The sequence below is a fragment of the Rhinatrema bivittatum genome, chromosome 6 (assembly GCF_901001135.1).
Source record: "Rhinatrema bivittatum chromosome 6, aRhiBiv1.1, whole genome shotgun sequence".
NCBI lineage: Eukaryota > Metazoa > Chordata > Amphibia > Gymnophiona > Rhinatrematidae > Rhinatrema > Rhinatrema bivittatum.
This window is the reverse complement of record NC_042620.1, coordinates 53,831,812-53,852,045: the sequence shown is the minus strand read 5'-3', so window position 1 is coordinate 53,852,045 and position 20,234 is coordinate 53,831,812. Positions and strand designations below refer to the sequence as shown.

Here is a 20,234-nt window from a genome sequence, read left to right as displayed (position 1 = left end):
GGCAGACAAAGATGAGGCCCTGAGAATATGTTTGTGTTTGAGTGTGAGAGAGAGAGAGAATGCCTGTGTGTGTGAGTGCCTGTGTGTGTATGAGAGAGTACTTATGCCTGTGTGTGAGTGCCTGTGTGTCTGTGTGTGTGAAAGAGAGTGCTTGTGTGTGAGAATGCCTGTGTGTGTGTGTGTATTGAGAAAATGAACATATTTGTGTGGGAGAGAGAAAGGGTAAAGTTTGTGTGTGATCCCTCCCCCAATCTATAGCAATTTCAGGGTGACTAGCTATTAAAAGAACTCAAGTATGGAGAGTGGGAAATGTATTAATCCTTACTGGTTTTAATTTTGGGGTGTTACTTGATGTGTCTAGTGATTTAAAATATTTTACCGGTATTTGGGAAAATATTAAAACAATTATTTGAGTTTTTAATTATTGGATGTTCTATTCATCTACTGTTTTGAAATATTGATTCGTTTTATTAGTCCATCTTCGCGAGCAGCAGGAGAGGTCATCCAATGTCATCCAAGGTCATCCAATGTCCGGAAGGTGCTGCAAAAGTAAGTCGCTTCGTCGCTTTACACTGCCAGTCCCTTCTTCCCTCCTCCCGGAGCAAGGCTGCATTTCGCGCCCTGCTTCGGGAGGAGGGGAGGGGGAACTGGCACGGGGGAAGCCACGATGTCCGGAGAAGGGGGGATGCAAAAGTAAGTCGCCGAGCGTAGGATTGCCATCCTCTCCCCTCTCTCTCTCTCTCGCAACTTTTTTTTCGCTTTTTTTTTTCTTCGGGAGGAGGGGGGAGGACTGGGGCTGCCCCGGAGGCCAGCATCCATGGACGCGGCCAGGGCAGGTGAGAGGGGGCTAGGGGAAAGCTTGCCGCCTACCCTTACCCCTGCCTCTAACGCAGGGGTAGGGGTAGGCGGTAAGTTAGCAGGTTAAACGCGGGGCAAAATGGCAGCGCTAGTCGGGGCGCGCGTTACAGTATTGGAGGGGAATAGCTAATTCCTTCATTATACAGCTAATTCGTTCATTTACATATCATATACATGCTGCGTGCGGAAAGGGTTATGCATCTGTTTTAAGAAGCGCTAAGGACGCGTGAAACTGGAGACTGTATCGCTGAATCGCCTTACGCGTCCGAATTGTGCGCTCCCAGCACGTTACAGACGGGAAATCTTCAACCGCACGTTACAGTATCGACCTGTTAGCTAGTTAGCTTGCAGAAACTAAAAGAGTGAGGTGCAAACCAGTTTAAAATAGGATGAAACTCCACAAGCTGGAATGGAGTAAGCTCTTTACATTCATTTTCAGCTGTTATCTAATCAGCTAGGTTGCAGCAGTAAATTTGCTCTAATCTAGCCAGCAAAGCATTACTAGATTTTAGCCAGGAATGACTGCCCTAGCCAGCAAAGTTATCCCCACAACCAAATGCCATCCACTGGAATGTCTAGATTTTGAGCAGTTACATTTACTGGCACTGCAGGGAAAAAATTGCACCCAGAGGCATCTAGCCAACTAACTCCTTAGCTATCTACCTAGGTTCCTTTGAAAACTGTCCCCATAATGAGTTAACATGTTTGATTTCATCAACAAATGAGGATGTGTTTGCTGTATAGAAATTCTCCATGGTCATTAAATCATGGAAGGTTTTTTACTAACATGCACATCCATGGTGGTAACTGAAATGCATTGCCAATGCTTAATAAGATCATTCACATAAAGGAGAAATCAGACTGTATCTGCAGCATAAGAGCTCGTTGCCGGTATGAAATTTCATTATTCTTATAAGATACTTTCTATCACTCAATACAGGAACCTTTTAGCATTGTACAAAATGTGTAAGCTGAGTGGGAAGAAAACAGAACTGCAAGCCTGGGATCGCAGTGACTGATGTCACTAAGATACGAATATTGCATTACCAACACAGCTGAATTTTGTTCACTCAAAACACATTTTGAGGGCAGTTTTGAAAGCCATTTACCCAGGCAAATAGCAACTTACCAAAGTAAATTGGGCTGTCTGAATATCCTTTACCTATGATCGTCTAAAAATATGTATAGACCTCCAAAGCACATACGGTGAAAGCCAGGCTTTAAAAAAGCATTTCCAGGAATGTGGTTGGTAGAGAGGAATAGAGCACTTTTACATGAATTTTCATTTTTCAGTTTGTTTTCGGGATGATTTTTTTTCCCATAAATTTCAGTTCATGGATTGCTTGATTGTTTTTTTTCACACGAATGAAACCAATTTAAAAAAAAATTGCAAAGAAATGAAAAAGAGTCCTCCCTCCCACCCTCCTGAAAAATGCTGGTGCCAGGATCTCCCCCACCAGCTCCTACTTACCCGGTCCAGTAGGGAACCACTGGCTCAAATCGGCCGAAGTCTCAGGCTTGCATAAGGTGAGGCTTCGGCCTAGTCCTAGGCCAGTTATCTGGGGCTTGACTAGAGCTCGGACCCAGGCCCAACCCCGTGGCCTGGCCTGGAATCTGGATCCCAACAACAGCACCTCGGCTGGACCCAGGCACAATGCCAAGACCTGACCTGGAGGCCAGATTCTGACGCTGGGGCATTGGCACAGACCAGGACCTGACACCAAGACCTGACCCAGAGGCCAGGTACCGATGCCGTGGCCTTGGCTGCGGCTGCAGCCTGGGCCCAGGCCTGAAGCCACAACACGACCGGAGGTCAGGTCCCGATGCGAGGTCCTAGGCCCAGACTCAGGGCCCACTCCAGGGCCTCAGCCAGGAGGCTGGGTCCTGATACCTTGGCATCAGTCCAGGGTCAGGCCCAGGCCTCAGAGCCCAGGCTTGGAAGTTCCTCTTCAAGCATTCTCTTTCTTCTTCTTCTTGAAGTACAATGACGGTACAGGAGGCGCACAGGAGTTAATTATCTCTGGCGCATTCACCCCAGTGGACAGTGCCATTTGAAGTATGGCAATTTTACACACCTCAAAATTGCATCATCCACTGGAGTCAAAGCACTAGAGTTAATTAACTCCAGCGTGACTCCAACGGACAATGTCATTGTGCTTTGGGAAGAAGAAAGAAGAGGATGAGTGAAGAGACGCTTCCAGGCCTGGGATCCAAGGCCTGAGCCTGACCATGGGCTGAGGCCCAGGTATCATGAGCTGGCCTCCATGTCGGATCATGGTATCAGGTTGGGCTTGGGCCATGGCCTAGGCTGAGGTTCCGGCGTCAGTACCCGGCCTCTGGGTTGGGCCATGCCATCGGGCCTGGGTCCGGGCTGAGCCTTCAGTGTCAGAACCTGGCCTTCAATGGATACATGATGGATTAGGTAAGGTTTTGCTTTTTGTTTATTTAATTTTCGGGGGGTCTCAGCCGAGGCCTGTCTTTGCACTCAGGCCTTTGTTGTGGTCCTTGCTTTGGGCCTTGGACTATGCTCGAGCGCGATGCTGGCACTTCTGCCCAGGCCCAAAGCTGGGACCTTGTCTAGGGCATACATTTCACTGAACATTGGATGCTGTCTGCATACTTTCTGCAATTTATCTTGAAAGCATTCATATCTTTATGGCACTGACTAAAAATTATGCACTTGAATGTCATTGGCAGGTCTACTTGCAACCAGATTTTACTGCTAGATTATAATACCTTGCATTATGGACTCGATTGAGTAAATAGTGCTTTGAAAATCAACCCAGACTATCTGCAAATACAAGCAGGTACATAATCCAAATTTGTTTGTTTTTTTACCCATAGTTGAAGTAGGCATTCTGGAGGGAGGGAAAGAGTTGGAGCAGGGAAAAGATTTATGTGCATAATTTCAATTTTCAATTTTCGAAAATATGTGCATAAAATTTCATGTACATTGTTACATCTGCTCAGCCGTAACTTTGTGTGAGTATCTCTGCATGTGTACCCAGGGATTCTGCAAATTTTCAGAGAAGACATGCGCTTAAGTCTACTTTGAACATTTGGGTTAAAATCTGCAGATAAAACATGTCCGCAGACTTTATCCTCATGCTACCTGTTTTAAAATGACTCTCCCAAAGGATTAAAAGACGTACTCCAAGTTTACTTAAAGCAGCATTTAAAATAAAAATATTAATTACAGCTCCGGCATACATTAATTAGCAATTCAGAGCAATTTATTGCAATACTGTGACATATTACACTGATCTGTGATAGCTCTCTCTTGGAAACATTGTTCATAGTTAAATGTTATACATCTCATGAAAAATACACCGCTCACCTTCTCCAGGTAAGGCCAGGATGAATCTTCTTCTGCTTTGCTTCCCCTCTGCATTTTTGCTTGAACAGGAATGAGAACAAGGAGACCAGCTAGACCACTCGCTTGTTATACAATCTGTACTGCAAGGCACTTGGCAAATTGTAGGAGCAAAAGAAGGAGCATCTTTGCATAAGTCATCTGGCACTTTTTCTCCTTCACAGAAAAGAGAAAAAAATAGATTGTAATACATCATAGACCATATGGTACTGATACTGCACAATACTGTACTTTTTTCTCTGACTTCATGTACAGTGTAGTAAAGATTCATTCATCATTAAGTTTACAGGCAAATATTCATATAATTGACACCGATTTTAAAAAGCAAATTTATCTGCGTATGTTGATTTTGAAAAATACTCCACCAAAATTACCCACGCACAATTATACCTGGTAATTTTTATGCAGAATTATTTTATGAAACTTATACGCACTAGCTGACACCCATTGAAAATGCAACACCCTACACTCTCACCGCCCACTAATACAATGGAATATGATGGTGAAGTTACATGAAAGGTTGCACATATGAAAATGACCCCAAGACCTCTGATCTTGCCCCACCCCCAGCCCTTACTCAATTGTGAAGGACAGAGAGGATAGAAAAGGTGGATGAGTAGCTCTTTATGTCAAAAACAACATCATGGTATTGAATTGCAAGGGACATGGGGTAAAGAAGCATTATCGACCATCCTAAATAAAGAAAATGGTGTTTCCATTTTTACTAGAGTGATCTACAGGACTCCTTCTAAAACAGAAAAACTGGACATAGATCTGATCGAAGACATCCAGAAGGTGGTAAAGAAGAGAGAAGTTTTGCTCATTGGAGATTTTAAACTGCCGGATGTGTCTTGGAGTATCCCTTCTGCAGAATCTTCAAGAAAAGAGATAGTGGATGTCCTTCAAGGGTTCTGTTCAAACAAATCATAATGGAACCCAATAGGGAAGGTGTGATACTCCACCTAGTGCTCACTAATGGCAATAATGTCCAGTTAGGTGCCCACCTGAGCACCAATGATCATCAGACGGAATGGTTTGATATTGCAAAGAGGATACAGTGAAGTCACATGAAGACCAAGTTTTGAATTTCACAAATATGGACTTTGTCAAAATGAGGATAGAACTGGAAGGCTGGGAGAAAAATGTGTGAGGTGGAACAACAGTGGGCTAAATTAAAAGTAACTGTTACAAAGAATCTATATGTTAGAAAAGTAAACAAAAGTTAGAGGAAAAAGAGAAAGATTTGATTCTCAAAGGAGGTGGCTGACAAAATAAAGGCAAAAAAGAGCAGCTTTCAAGAAGCATAAAGGATCCCAAAAAGAGGAACACAGGGAAGAATATCTGGTGAAGCTCAGGGAGACAAAGAAAGAAATCAGGAAAGTAAAAGATCAGGTAGAAAAAAGGATTGCCAAAGAGGTAACACGAGATGACAAAATTTTTTTCAGATATATATATTTATTTATTTATTTATTTAACAATTTTAATATACCGGTATTCGTAGAGCACATCATGCCGGTTTACAATTAACTAAAAGAGAGGAAAAATTACATTGAACCTGGAGGGAGGAGAGGGGAGCAGGCAAGAAAAGGGGGAGAAGAGCGGGCAGGGGGCGAGTAAAGACTAAGAAGAGATATAGGAAAGAAGGTAAGAAAAGAGAGTGGAGAGTAACCATAAAAAACCAGTGCAATATCACATTATGGGGAAGGAATACATACTGAGTCTGGGTTAGCTGTGTACAAATATACTGGGTTCTGGGGGGCTGGGGGAGACACTGTCTAGGTTTGATTTTATCAGATAAAGAAGGAATGCCCAAAATAGTATAGAGAAAGTAAAAGGTGACAAGGAACAATGTGTGCAGAGGAATGAAGAAAAGGTAGAAATATTAAACAAATACTTCAGTTTGGTGTTCATTAAAGAAGACCCTGGAGAAGGACAGTGGTTGGTTGACAAGACTGTAGATGGGGATGGGGTAGACAAAACTCAGTTTACAAAAGAGAATGTGTGGGATAAGCTAAGAAAACAAAGCGGACAAGGTCATGGGGCTGGATGAGGTACATCCCAGGATACTGATGGAACTCATAGATCTGTTGGCAGGTCTGCTAAAAAACATGTTCAATAGTTCCCTGGAACAGGATTGGAGCTGCAAGATTGGAGAAGTGCAGTTGTGGTACCTCTTCACAAGGATGGTAACAGAGAGTAGACTGGAAACTACTGGCCGGTTAGCCTCACCTCAGTGGTAGGAAATTAATGGCAACTCTACTGAAGGAAAGGATAGTGAATTTTCTATAATCAGGTAGCTTACTGGATCCGAGGCAGCATGAATTCACCAGGGGAAGGTCCTGTCAGACTAATCTTATTGATTTTAATGATTAGATGACTAGAACATTGGGTCAAGGAAGAATGTTCAATGTAATCTATTTATTATTATTTTATTATTTAACTTCTTTTACTATACCGACACTCAAGACGAAGTCTTATCGTACCGGTTTACAATATAACAGGGGGAAACCAATTAACAACTAAGTGGAAAGGTAAAGTTACATTAAACAGGGAGCAAAACATGGGAGATGGAAACAGGAGAGATTTTAAACGATAACAACTGATCTACTTGGATTTCAGCAAAGCTTTTAATACGGTCCCACATAGGAGGCTTGTGAATAAAATAAAACACTTGGGAGTAAGCACCAAGGTGGTGGTGTGGATTATAAACTGGTTGCCTTATAGGAGACAGTGTGTAATGGTAAATGGAACTTACTCTGAAGAGAGAACTGTGTTAAGTGGAGTGCCACAGGGATTGGTTTTGGGACCATTTCTGTTCTATACCTTTGTGAGTAAAATTGCAGAAGGGATAGAAGGTAAAGTTATCTATTTGCAGATGTGTATTAGTGTGTAATTTTCTGTCTTTTGTAAGAGAAAAATACTTTTGCATGGTTGTGATGATTGCATGTGATTTTGTGTTACAGTGAGGCAGTTCTTGATTTGTGCTTTGCAGTCTCCTCCGGCCCTACCTTACTATTACAGAAAGTACAATTTAGACTCCATTGCTGTGCATCAGGCAGGCATATAGCTAGTAGGGAGTACTGTATAGTAAAAGATAATGCACAAGCTTGTGGGCTGTAGTAGCTCCCCTGCTCTTTTCCCCTCATGCTCTCCCTTCTTCTAGCAAGAATTCTGAAACATTTCAAGGTCAAGGGGAGTTCTGAGTGCTAAAACACTTGGCATCTGTCCAGGGCAGAAGATGTTCATTTTAAAACTAGTCAAGACAATATGGTGATTAACAAGATAGACCAGAAATCCATCATTTTACAGTTCATACACAGAAAGATTTTCTTATCAATGGCTTGACAAAACTTTAGGATTGATCTCGGCATGCGCAAGTGAAGGATATTGTATACAGATGCCAGCTTGGAGAAAAGGGACTGCTGCTGACCAGAACTGAACAACATTAGGGGCTGTTGCCGCCGCCACTCACAAGGCAATGAGGCAGGGTGAGGTGGCCGCTTCAGGCAGAATTCTGAAGGGGCAAAAAGTGCTCCTTCAAAATTCTGCCAAGCCCCATCTAACCCTGATCTAACCCTGCTTCCCCCCCCCCCCCCCCAATTGTGCCACTCTCCCGAACCCCCAAGACTCACAAAAACACCTGGTGGTCCAGCGGTGGGGTGGGGGGGGCGGGGCCTGGGAGCACTATGCCACTCCCGGGCCATCAGGTGCCACTAACCAAAATGGCATCGGTGGGCTTTAGCCCCTACCATGTGACAGGGGCTACCGGTGCCATTATTCAGCTTATGTCACATGGCAGGGGCAATGGTGCTCCACCTTAAATAGAGTGGAACCAGGCTGTTAGCACTAACCTATAAAAGGAGATAGAGCAACTTTTAAACTAGATGATGGGGCAAAACTATTAGACACTCAGAAGCACATGGTTTGGAATGATGTAGCTTTGAAGTACACTAACAAAACAGGGAGAAGATAGGGCATCCAGATAGAGTTAACAATAAATGTTTAAAGTGTCCTAGTTGCTTTTAAATAAAGAACAATCAAAGCAGAAGAAACATTGCAACTTAACCCTGTCAGCTGATAAGCAGGTTGTTAATACAAACAAAAAAACATACTTTGAAATATCTGTATAAAAATGCTAGATGTCTAAAAAATAAGATGGAAGAGCGCTGAATGAAGAGGTAGATATATTTGGCATCACAGAGACCTGATGGAAGGAGCATAACTAAAAGGGACATTAGAGAGGCTAACAGGGATAGTAACTTTTAAACCAGCACATGGGCACAAATTTGTTGGCCCACGCCCAGGAAAGTGGTCATTTTATAACATACGTGCATATATGAGCGCATGTCATAAAATAGCTTGACTGCATGCACATGTGCGTGCAATTTTAAGTGGATGAGCACCTGTGCGCACAGAGGGGTAGATTTTCAAACAAGGCGAGTTGGCGTACTTTTATTGGTGCTCCAGGCACAAACAAAAGTACGCGGGATTTTAGTAGATATGCGCGGAGCCCCGCTTATCTGCTAAAAACCTGGATCGGCGCGCGCAAGGCTATTGATTTTGTATAGCCGGCGCGCGCCGAGCCGCGCAGCCTACCCCCGTTCCCTCCAAGGCCGCTCCGAAATCGGAGCGGCCTTGGAGGGAATCCTCTAACGCCCTCCCCTCACCTTCCCCTCCCTTCCTCTACCTAACCCACCCGCCCGGCCCTGTCTACACCCCCCCCGTTACCTTTCTCCGGGGATTTACGCCTCCCGGAGGGAGAAGTAAATCCCCGCGCGCCAGCGGGCCTGTTGCGCGCCGGGACGCGACCTGGGGGTGGGTACGGAGGGCGCGGCCACACCCCCGGACCGCCCCGGGCCGTAGCCACGCCCCCATACTCGCCCCCAAAACGCTGCCGACATGCCCCCTAAACGCCGCGAAGACCGGGCCCGCCCCCGACATGCCCCCCTCGGAGAACCCCGGGACTTACGCGAGTCCCGGGGCTCTGCGCGCGCTGGTAGGCCTATGTAAAATAGGCTCACCGGCGCGCAGGGCCCTGCTCGCCTAAATCCGCCCGGTTTTGGGCGGATTTAGGCGAGCAGGGCTCTGAAAATCCACCCCAAAGGCTGCTTTACCACATAAATAGGGGAATTTTAAAAACCACTTGCGCCGACACCATTACCCATTTTCCTAGTCTGTTACCAGTTTGCTCAGTTAAGGGGTAGGACTTCCAACCCCCCCCCCCCCCTCCGTTTAATAGCTTTCCTTCTCCCCTGTTAGCCCCATCTTTTAAAACCCCGGTGATCTACCTAGAATTTTTTGTTTTACTACTTACACATCATCCATTGTAGAAATAAAGTTACGCTGTACGGAACCCCGGAGTGTGCCAATGCACATAAGTATTTACACGCAAATTTCATGGTGAAATCCAGGAACGCCTATGCCCTACCCAGACCATACCCACGTCCTGCTCCCTTTTGGAAATGTTTTATTTGTACATGCAGTGGCATGGACACGCATATCCTGTGGCTTTTAAAATCTGCTTGACGCGTGCCTTCCAACATATTCACAGTCCCTAATTTTGGCACATGTCAGGCTTTCCAAATTCACCTTTAAATGTGTGATTTCAATTACCCCTGAAATGGCTAGGTAAATGTCACATTAGGACATACTAAAGAGGAAAAGGTTCATAGAGCAGCCTATATAAGAACCAACAAGAGGGGGAACTATTTTAGACCTAATCCTTAGTGGAACACATGATTTGGTGCAAGAGGTAACATTGTTGGGGCCACTTGGCAATAGTCATCATAATATGATCCAATTTTTTATAACTGGCGTGGGGGGGGGGGGGACTAAGGAAATCTACTGTGATAGCACATAACTTTCAAAAGGGAGACTATGATAAAATGAAGAAAATGGTTTGGTAAAAAACTGAAAAGAGTAGCTGCAAAGAATATATCAGACTTGGACATTGTTTAAAAATACCACAATGGAAGCCCAGACCAGATGTATTCCACGCATGATAAAAAAAAAAAAAGGTGGAAGAAAGGACAAATGACTGCAGGCATGGTTATAAGGTGAGGTGAGAGAGGCTATTCTAGCCAAAAAAAACATCTTTCAAAAAATGGAAAATGGATCTGAAGAAAGAAAACAGGAGCCAGCTGTTACGGCACAGACCTGTACCTCACGATCGGGAGATTCCTCTTGATACGATGCGCTCTCTTCCTGCCGGCAGCATGGCCACACACTGCACCATAGCGCATGAATCAGCCCAATGAGGCTCCTCCCCCCACACTGACATCCCCGACAGGCCCTGCACCAGCATGGGAAAAATTGCTACTTAAACCAGCTTTTCAGCACCAGCAATGCCTCGGCTACAGGCTTGCTTGTGCTGGTGCTCTTCATTTGGATTCATTCTCTCCTTGTGACCTGGACCATCCTTGGATTGTTTTCTCTCTGCCTGCCTTGAACCTGGACTGCTTTTTGGATTGTTTGCTCGCTGCCTGCCTCTGACCTGGACTGTCTCTTGAATTGTTTGCTCTCTACTTGCCTCGAAACTAGACTGCCTTTTGGATTGTTTGCTCACTGCCTGCTTCTGACCCGGACTGCCTTCTGGATGCCCACCTGCTGCCCGCCTCCTACCCGGACTATGGGTGGATCCACCTTGGCCAAATCTCGGAGAGAACCTACTCAGGTAGGCTGTTATCACTTGGGTCTGCAAAACCTAACACCAGCATAAGCACTCACAAGTTAGATGCAAAGTATTGATGAGGAAAACAAAGAGAATTTGAAAAGAAGCTTTTTGTGGAAGCAAAAACACATAAGAAAACATTTTTCAGGTACATTCAAAGCAAAAAGCCTGCATGGGAGAAGTTGAACCATTAGATGATCGACAGGTAAAAGGGAGGACAATGCCATAGCAGACAGGCTAATTAATTCTTTGTTCCAGTCTTTACTGAGAAAGATGTACGAGAAATTCCCATGATCAAACAGCCTGCAAATCCTGTTCTAGATATCAAACACTCCACTAAGAATAAAAACAGTGTAACTCCAAGTAGAAAGCAATAGTTTATACCATACTCAATTCAACATAGATAATGTAAACAATCCACTATACAATAGTCAAACTCTTGGGTGTCAGCAAGTCAGGTATATGTTTAAGACCTCCTTTAATAGGAGGTTGCCCATACTTCTCAATCATTCACCCATGCCAGAAGTGATATTTAAAGGTGTTGATTCAGAGGAACTGAAACAAATATCAGTGAGCCTGGAAGATGTAATAGAGCAAACTGGCAACTAAAGCGTAGTAAATCATCTGGACCAGATACATCCCAGAGTGCTGAAAGAACTGAGAAATGAAATTGTAGACCTACTATTAATAATGTCTAAACTATCATTAAAATCAGCTACAGTACATGAATATTTAAGGGTAGCTAACAAAATGCCAGTTTTAAAAAGAGTTCCAGGGGTGATACAGGAAACTATAGACCTGTGAGCTTGGCAGTGCCAGGCAAAATGGTTGAAACAATTACTGAACATCAAAGTAGTCAAAGTTTAATGGGACAAAGCCAACATGGATTTAGCCAAGAAAATCTTGCCTTACCAATCTGCTACATTTTTTGAAGGCATCAATAAATGTGTGATAAAGGTGAACCAGTTGATATAGTATATCAGGATTTTCAGAAAGCATTTAACAAACTATCTCATGAAAGACTCTTGAGGAAATTAAAATGTCATGAGAGAGGAGGCAATGCTCTATTGTCAATTAAGAACTGTTTAAAAGATAAAATCTGAAAGTAGGGCTAAATGGTCAATTTTCTGAATGGAGAAAGTTGAATAATGGAGTTGACACAGGGATCTATACTAGGGCCACTGTTTTTTTTTAAACATATTTCTAAATGATCTAGAGATGGGGACAATGAGTGAGATGATCAAATTTACTAATGATACAAAATTATTCAAAGTTAATAAATCACAAAAGAAATGTGTGTAATTGCATTAGGACCTTGTGAGACTGGGAATCCCAAATGCAGATTTAATTTGGATAAGTGCAAAATGATGCCTATAAGGAAGAGAAACCCAAATTAAGCTACACAATGCAAGGTTTTAAATTGGGAGTCACACCCAGAAAAATGATCTAGGTGTCATCATGGATAAAATGTTGAAATCCTCTGCTAAATGTACAGCAGAGGCCAAAAAAGCAAGAAGAATGCTAGGAAAGGAATAGAGAATAAAACTGATAGAATACCTTTGGGGCAGATTTTCAAAGGGTCATGCGCGTATATTATGCATGAAACCCCAAAAACCCGCTCCTGCACGCACGAGCCTATTTTGCAAAGGCTTGGCGACACGCGCAAGCCCCTAGACGTGTGTATGTCCCAGGGCTTTGAAAAAGGGGCATGGCATGGGCAGGGCCGGAGCCTCCAGGCACAGCGACCATCTGCCACTGTGTCCGGGATTGCGGGCAGGCAGGTGCAACTCATAGGACAAAGGTAAGGGGGGGTTTAGGCACAAGATGGCGCTGGCCATCCATTGCTCCTACCATCATTAAAAAAATACATCAAATTTACCAACTGATTACATAAATTGCTGCCTTCTTGAAGGCAAAAATTGGTAAATCTTTAAAGGCTGTTAGTATATTCTAGAGCTCAATCAAAAATTTTTTATTGAGTTTGCTTGTGGAAAGGGCACATATCATCTATTGGAAGGGTGCTTTAGCTAAACTCTGAAATATAGAATCTGTTTGCATACAGTGCTTGTTTAAATTCTATGGTGATTTGAGAATTCCTTGATGCAAAAATCTTTCTACCATATCTGATGACTGAACCTTATACTCTCATGCAATAGAATGTAAACTGAAGATATTTATCCACTATATTAATCCAGAGAAAATTCCATCAGATATTCTGCAGTATCTGTCCAAATTAAAAATACATCAATAAAGTGTTTCCTATAGTTGAATTCAGACCAAAAAGAGGAGGTGTAGATATAAGTATTCTCAAATGTAGTAACATAAATACATGCTGAGGGGGCATAGTGGCCCCATCAGAGTTCCCTTAATTTGCTGATAGTAAATATCACAAAACACACAAAAAATGTTGTCAATGCTATAGTACCGAGCTCTATGTCTATGTTGATCAGATATATCTGCCTGGTATAAGTACCTATCAATTATTGTCACAGCAGCACCTTGCGGAATATTTGTATAAAGTGCAGTTTTATCTGTTGTAACCAATATCCAATCCATATTAAACTCTTGTGGGCAATACCTTGGTCAAGAAACTGTTGTATTTGTAGTTCACAAGTTTGATCTCCAGGTAATTGCTTCTAAAAGTTTATATCTTTCAGCTGCCACATACTGGTTTTGATTCTGCATCACTATGTCACCTCCTTTATTTGTTGGTTTTATGACTTTATTCGGATCTTGTCTGAAAGACTTTTTTTTTTATTCAAATGGTCCATTTATGTAGAGGAGGTAACAACTTTACAGCAATGGAAACAGCAATACATTACCAATGGCAGAATCTCCAACCATGTATGTTAAACAAGTAAATAGAATGGCAAGCTTTATTATGAGAATGATCATAATATTAGGACTAGGGGTGAGTTTATCTATGCTGATTGGTTTAGATTGTTTTGGTGGGAGGATTGCATGTGAGATGTAGAGACTATTTAAAGATCAAAGTGAGGCTTGGTGTTTTTAGTGCCAGCTTTAAAAGAAGTAGGGTGAACAAAAGTTCAGGTAATATTTGTGCCAAGGCTATATATTCTGCATCATGGGCTAATTAAAACAGTAAAATAGGGGGCAACCGTCAAGGAGAGGAGCTGGTTGAGCTGCTGAGATTAGCAATGCCAGTGATTACCTGCCCTTCTCCCGCTGTGCAAGCACTGCGATGTTATTTGACAGTGCCGAGGAAGAACATTAAAAGCACCAGGTTTGTGGTAGAGAGCGGGGGGTACCTGTTGAGGAAAGGAGATGGTGAGCTGCTGATAATAATGGGGGCATTGCCAGTGATTAGCTCCCCTTCCATCACTGTGCAAGTGCTTGTGATATCATTTTGAAGTACTGGGTAAGAACTTAAAAGAGACGGGCCTCTGGTGCACTGCCAGTGCGCCGAAGGGCCGCGCCCCTTAAGATGATTTTTTTTTCTGCTTTCCTCTTTGATGATCTGGCCTTCACTGTATATGGGGAAGAAATGGAAGGGTAAGGCTCCTGCTTATTTGGCTACAACAACTGACCCATGGATAGCCATGTAGTGCAGCCTTCTGAATTAGCCTCTAAGGCAATTGATAGCTAAGGCTCAAGGACATCAGGAGCCTCTCTTAGCCCTGGCTGTATTCTCCCCCCCCCCCCACCCCCCCATGCATAGACCTGAACCCTCCTGGTGTTTTAGGAGGGGTGTCCGTTACCTCTTCCACTCCCAGAATAAAGTCATCTGAGTCTCTACCTAAACTAGCAGAGGGATTGGAGCTGCCTTCTATAGGCAATGATGAATTACTGGAGAATTTGGTTAAGGAGGGCCCATTAGATGGGAGTTCTCCAGTTTTGGGTTACTGTGCCCTCCTCTGCCACATATGATCCTGGCTCAATGTTGGAAACACAGGAACTGAATAATATTTATTGATGGATGTGTGGAAGAGAATGATGAGGATGGAAAAAATGCTGAGGCAATCAACAAAGCATTTGAACAGACTATCAGAAGATACCAAACAAAAGTTTAATACTTGTGATTGTCTAGTGGGGACTATTGAAAAGGATCTAAGTGAAGTGAAATTGCACATAGCTGCTAAACAAGTTTTGAGAACAACTTATATTAAGGATAGTCTGCTTATTTACACCTATTTGAAGAATATTGAGAACTTTCAGTGAGAGAAAAATATATAATTTTTTAATTTTCCTGTGACTCGATTGTTGTCCCAATATGAATGGTTAAAACATATTTGATATTTTGGGATATTATAATGATAAAGTGCCTTTAGTTTCCAATATATATTATGTGACTAAGAAGACAAAGCTAATTAATGAGGTGGATGAGGGGTATGATTTCCTTTCTGTTAATGAGTGCCAATCTCTCTTCTTTTTCTTGAGTCATTCTTGGAATGACATTTCTTTGAGAGCCACGTTGTTGGGTATCTTTTTCCTTAAAGAGAGATAAAGATGAGATTTTTTGTAAATATTTTGTTAACAAGGATTTCCTCTTTTTTTTATTTAAATGGTCAATTTAAGTAGAGGAGGTAACATCTTTGCAGCAATGGGAATAGCAATACATTTATCAATGGCAGAGTCTTCAACCATGTATGTTAAACAAGCAAATAGAATAGCAAGCTTTCTTATGAGAGTGACCATAATATTGTGAGTAGGGGGAGTTTATCATATGTTGATTAGTTTAGACTGATTTGGTGGGAGGATTGCATGTGAGATGTAAACTATTTAAAGATCAAAGTGAGGCTTGGTGTTTTTTTAGTGCCGGCTTTAAAGAAATAGGGTGAACAAAGTTTCAAGTATAATGTTAGCAGCAGCTACTTACTCCCTCGTTCATCGTTCTTTCTGATTTACCTGTTCCTTATCCCCCTTGCCCTCCTAACCCTTATCCCCCCTAATAGTAATGACACCGAGACAGTCCTTGGTACAAATGGCCGTAGCCTTTATTTTCAAAACATAACCTACTTTGTAGGATACCCGAGCGGCCTATTGGTTAGCCCGCTGCCCGCCACCAGAACCAAGCAAGGCAGCCCTCCTCTGTAGGCCCCCCACCTTGTTCCCGAGCAAAGGGGCCCTAGCCTTCTATGCCTCCTGGCGCCAATGGCAACCACGCCATTATGTGATGACACCAGCACCACTCGTAATTCTGACCCAACCGGCCCGGGTACCCGCCATAACACAAGGTAGGGAGGGACCCTTGCCTCGTGTCCCCCAAAATAAAGGCTGTGGCCATTTTACTTGCCCTGTGCCTCAATTGCCTCTTGCAGAGCAATGTGTAGCCAATATCGGATAGGTGTATTTGGTCCGGTCGGAACAATCCTGGGGACAGGTCATCTGCCCACTTGATAGGCCTTATGTGGTGTCCCCCCATTTTTGAATCCATGAACCAATTTGTCTATTAAACCTTTTCTCCCATGACCCCATAATTTTGACTGTTTATATTTAGGTCTATGGATATATCGGACCAACAAATAGCTGCGCCTGGGAATAGTTCCAATATTCTAATTATGTCACATTTAACCATTGTGATGAGGCGCTTACATGTCAGTGTACATAAGTCATTGCTACCCAAATGCATTATGATGACATCAGGCGGCGTCCTTGCATCCTTCAGGGCTCTGCATTAGTGGCAAATAGTTGTGGCCATTTGCATACCCGGCTTTCCCATCCATTCTATGAGCCAACCCTTCGGTTGCCAGTCCCAGGTTGTAGTCTATAGGGCCGGCCACGGGCCTATTCTGCCACCCATCTGATGTAAGAGTGGCCGATAATCCATGCAATACGCCCTCTATGCCGCCCATCTGAAGAGTAGTAAATCACCCTGGACCAGATGGTATACACCCCAGAGTTCTGAAGGAACTAAAAATGAAATTTCAGACCTATTAGTAAAAGTTTGTAACTTATCATTAAATCATCCATTGTACCTGAAGACTAGGAGGATAGCAAATGTAACCCCAATATTTTAAAAGGGCTCCAGGGGTGGATCCAGGAAACTAAGACCGGTTAGCCTGACTTCAGTGCCAGGAAAAATAGTGGAAATGTTCTAAACATTAAAAATCACAGAACATATAGAAAGACATGGTTTTTAATAGGAACAAAGTCCAGCATGGCTTTCCCCAGGGCAAGTCTTGCTTCCCCAATCTGCTTCACTTTTTTTGAAGGAGTTAATAAACATGTGGATAAAGGTGAACCGGTAGATATAGTAACTTGGATTTTTCAGGCGTTTGACACAGTTCCTCATGAGAGGGCTTCTAGGAAAAGTAAAAGTATGGATAGGTGGCGATGGTCCTTTCGTGGATTGCAAAACTGGCTAAAAGACAGGAAACAGGAGAGTAGGATTAAAATGGGCAATTTTCTCAGTGGAAGGGAGTGGACAATGGAGTGCCTCAGGGATCTGTATTGGGACCCTTACTTTTCAATATATTTATAAATGATCTGGACAGAAATACGACGAGTGGAGATAATCAAATTTGCAGATGACACAAAATTGTTCAGAGTACTTATATCACAAGCAGATTGTGATAAATTGCAGGAAGACCTTGTGAGACTGGAAAATTGGGCATCCAAATGGCAAATGAAATTTAATGTGGATAAGTGCAAGGTGATGCATATAGGGAAAAATAACCCATGCTATAATTACACAATGTTGGGTTCCATACTAGGTGCTACAACCCAAGAAAGAGATCTAGGTGTCATACTGGATAACTCATTGAAATCATCGGAACAGTGTGCTGCGGCAGTCAAAAAAGCAAACAGAATGTTGGGAATTATTAGAAAGGGAATGGTGAATAAAACGGAAAATGTCATAATGCCTCTGTATCGCTCCATGGTGAGACCGCACCTTGAATACTGTGTACAATTCTGGTCGCCACATCTCAAAAAAGATATAATTGCGATGGAGAAGGTTCAGAGAAGGGCTACCAAAATGATAAGGGGAATGGAACAACTCCCCTATGAGGAAAGACTAAAGAGGTTAGGACTTTTCAGCTTGGAGAAGAGATGACTGAGGGGGGATATGATAGAGGTGTTTAAAATCATGAGAGGTCTAGAACGGGTAGATGTGAATCGGTTATTTACTCTTTCAGATAGTAGAAAGACTAGGGGGCACTCCATGAAGTTATCATGGGGCACATTTAAAACTAATCAGAGAAAGTTCTTTTTTACTCAACGACCAATTAAACTCTGGAATTTGTTGCCAGAGGATGTGGTTAGTGCAGTTAGTATAGCTGTGTTTAAAAAAGGATTGGATAAGTTCTTGGAGGATAAGTCCATTACCTGCTATTAAGTTCACCTAGAGAATATCCACTGCCATTAGCAATGGTAACATGGAATAGACTTAGTTTTGGGGTACTTGCCAGGTTCTTATGGCCTGGATTGGCCACTGTTGGAAACAGGATGCTGGGCTTGATGGACCCTTGGTCTGACCCAGTATGGCATTTTCTTATGTTCTTATGTTCTTATCTTTAATTGACTATTCCATATAACATATGGAGAGAGAGAAGATCCTCAAATACTAAATGATGCAGATACCAAGAAAAAGTGGCAAAATGATATTTAAATAGTTCCATTTATATTGGGTGCTGCAAATCTTGAGAATTTCCAAAGCACTTTGATATGTATCCTATACAATTTTATTTTATGAATTTCAGAAGAAAGCTATTTTGGCAGAAAACAAGTATTGAGGCAAACACTATCACTGTCATTCTCCCAGACCCTTCAGCCCATTTGTGGGTTGTCTTTGATTCCTCTCTTTCCTTCTCAACACACATCCAAAATATTGCTATAACTGCCATCATTTCTTTCTCCATATCACCACCAAATATATCCCTTCCTTTCTGAACCCACTTACAAGAATCCTTGTCTCCCTTATATCCGTTATCATCACCCTCCTGTTTAACCACTCCAACCTGTTATTCACAGGTCTCACAGTGAATCACTTTCTCCACTACAATCTATACAAATTTAACTGCTGCAATTTATTTTTCGCCAATGTTGTGACACCCATGTAATCCCTCTTTTCAAATTACTGCATTGACTCCCAATCTTTTTCCACATAGAGTTCAACCTCCTCTTTCCTACAAGAGCCTTCATTCTGCAACCAGCTTGCAAACTCTCCACACAGCTCTGTGAAGTTTGCTCATTATCAAGGGTAGCACCCGCAGCCATCACCCAGCTGTGCTCCAATAGTATCTCTGGTGTTCACTCTAAAAACTGATAAACTCCTTCCCAGAGCTCGTATTGTTCTCATCAGGGGCTATAATAAAGAAAGGATGCTTTATGTCTGTATTTCCTTTAAAATATTCCTGTCTCTGGTTACCCACCATATTCCGAGTTTTGATCTGGTTTACCCACCATATTCCGAGCATTCAACCCTGGGAAAAGCAAATTAAACTGTAGAAGGAAAATCCATATGATGGAAACTACATAGGGCTGCTTGTGCAAGTTCAGTTCAAGTCTTAATGCTAATTAACTTTAACACTATCTGCAACGCTAACTCAGTTCTCTCCCCCAGACACAAGAGAAAAAAAACAGAGATTTGCACCTCCTGCACTGTGTCAAAACTTGTGGTTTTGTTTATAATGAATTCATCTTCAAACTTGGCAAGGAAACTGCAGGAAAATTTGAATATTCATTTCAGCCAGCTTAGAGCATATGGGGGAAAAAGATTTCCATTTCATTGGAAAAGCTGTGTAGGATAATCTTGAAAATAAGATTGGCATACCTTCATTACACCTCATTCCGATTTTTTCCTGCATGCTTGTATAATTCTTTCTTGTGAGCAGAGTTCAATAATTCACAATGGCAGGCCATGGCTTAACCTGAAACAGAGTTTGGCTCCCAGTCTGTGTGCTCACTCTAATTTTAACACAGCATGCCTGTCACTCAAAGTCAGAGTCTAAACCAGCGAGGTCTCCAAAACCAGGGCCAACTCACTCTCTGGAATGTTTTCGGGAATTCAATGAAATGAAATTGCCCCTTCTAAACCTATTTTCTTGGTCCCTCCATTTTCTCCTCAAATTTGGCATTAATCTTTTTTAGCTGCACTACATTCTGACTCTAGCTCTTGCTTAGGATTGCTCACCCCCAACACGTGTGCATTCTACTGCCTACATCTGTGTCCTTCGTGTTAGAAAGCAGTGCATACACTTTGTCAAACTTATTATAGATTTTATTAAACTTCTCTTCCAGCTCATCTGCAACTGCTGCCACAACCTCCTGCATGTTTTGATCTGAGATTCGGGTGAGGGAGGAGGACTAATTCTTCCACCATTTTGTGGACAGCCATTTTCTGCTTCTCCTTCTCCTGCCTCACAGTTTTCA

At 42.7% G+C, this 20,234-nt stretch overlaps 1 protein-coding gene across 1 annotated transcript in view; it reads right to left on the bottom strand.

Moving 5' to 3' along the window:
• The window catches only part of THSD7B (thrombospondin type 1 domain containing 7B), an 898,700-nt gene that overhangs the window by 631,459 nt on the left and 247,007 nt on the right, over positions 1-20,234 (bottom strand). Inside the window, exon 7 of the mRNA XM_029607893.1 lies at positions 4,196-4,387. Coding sequence (XP_029463753.1) covers positions 4,196-4,387 — 192 coding nt within the window. The remainder of the gene's footprint in view (positions 1-4,195; positions 4,388-20,234) is intronic.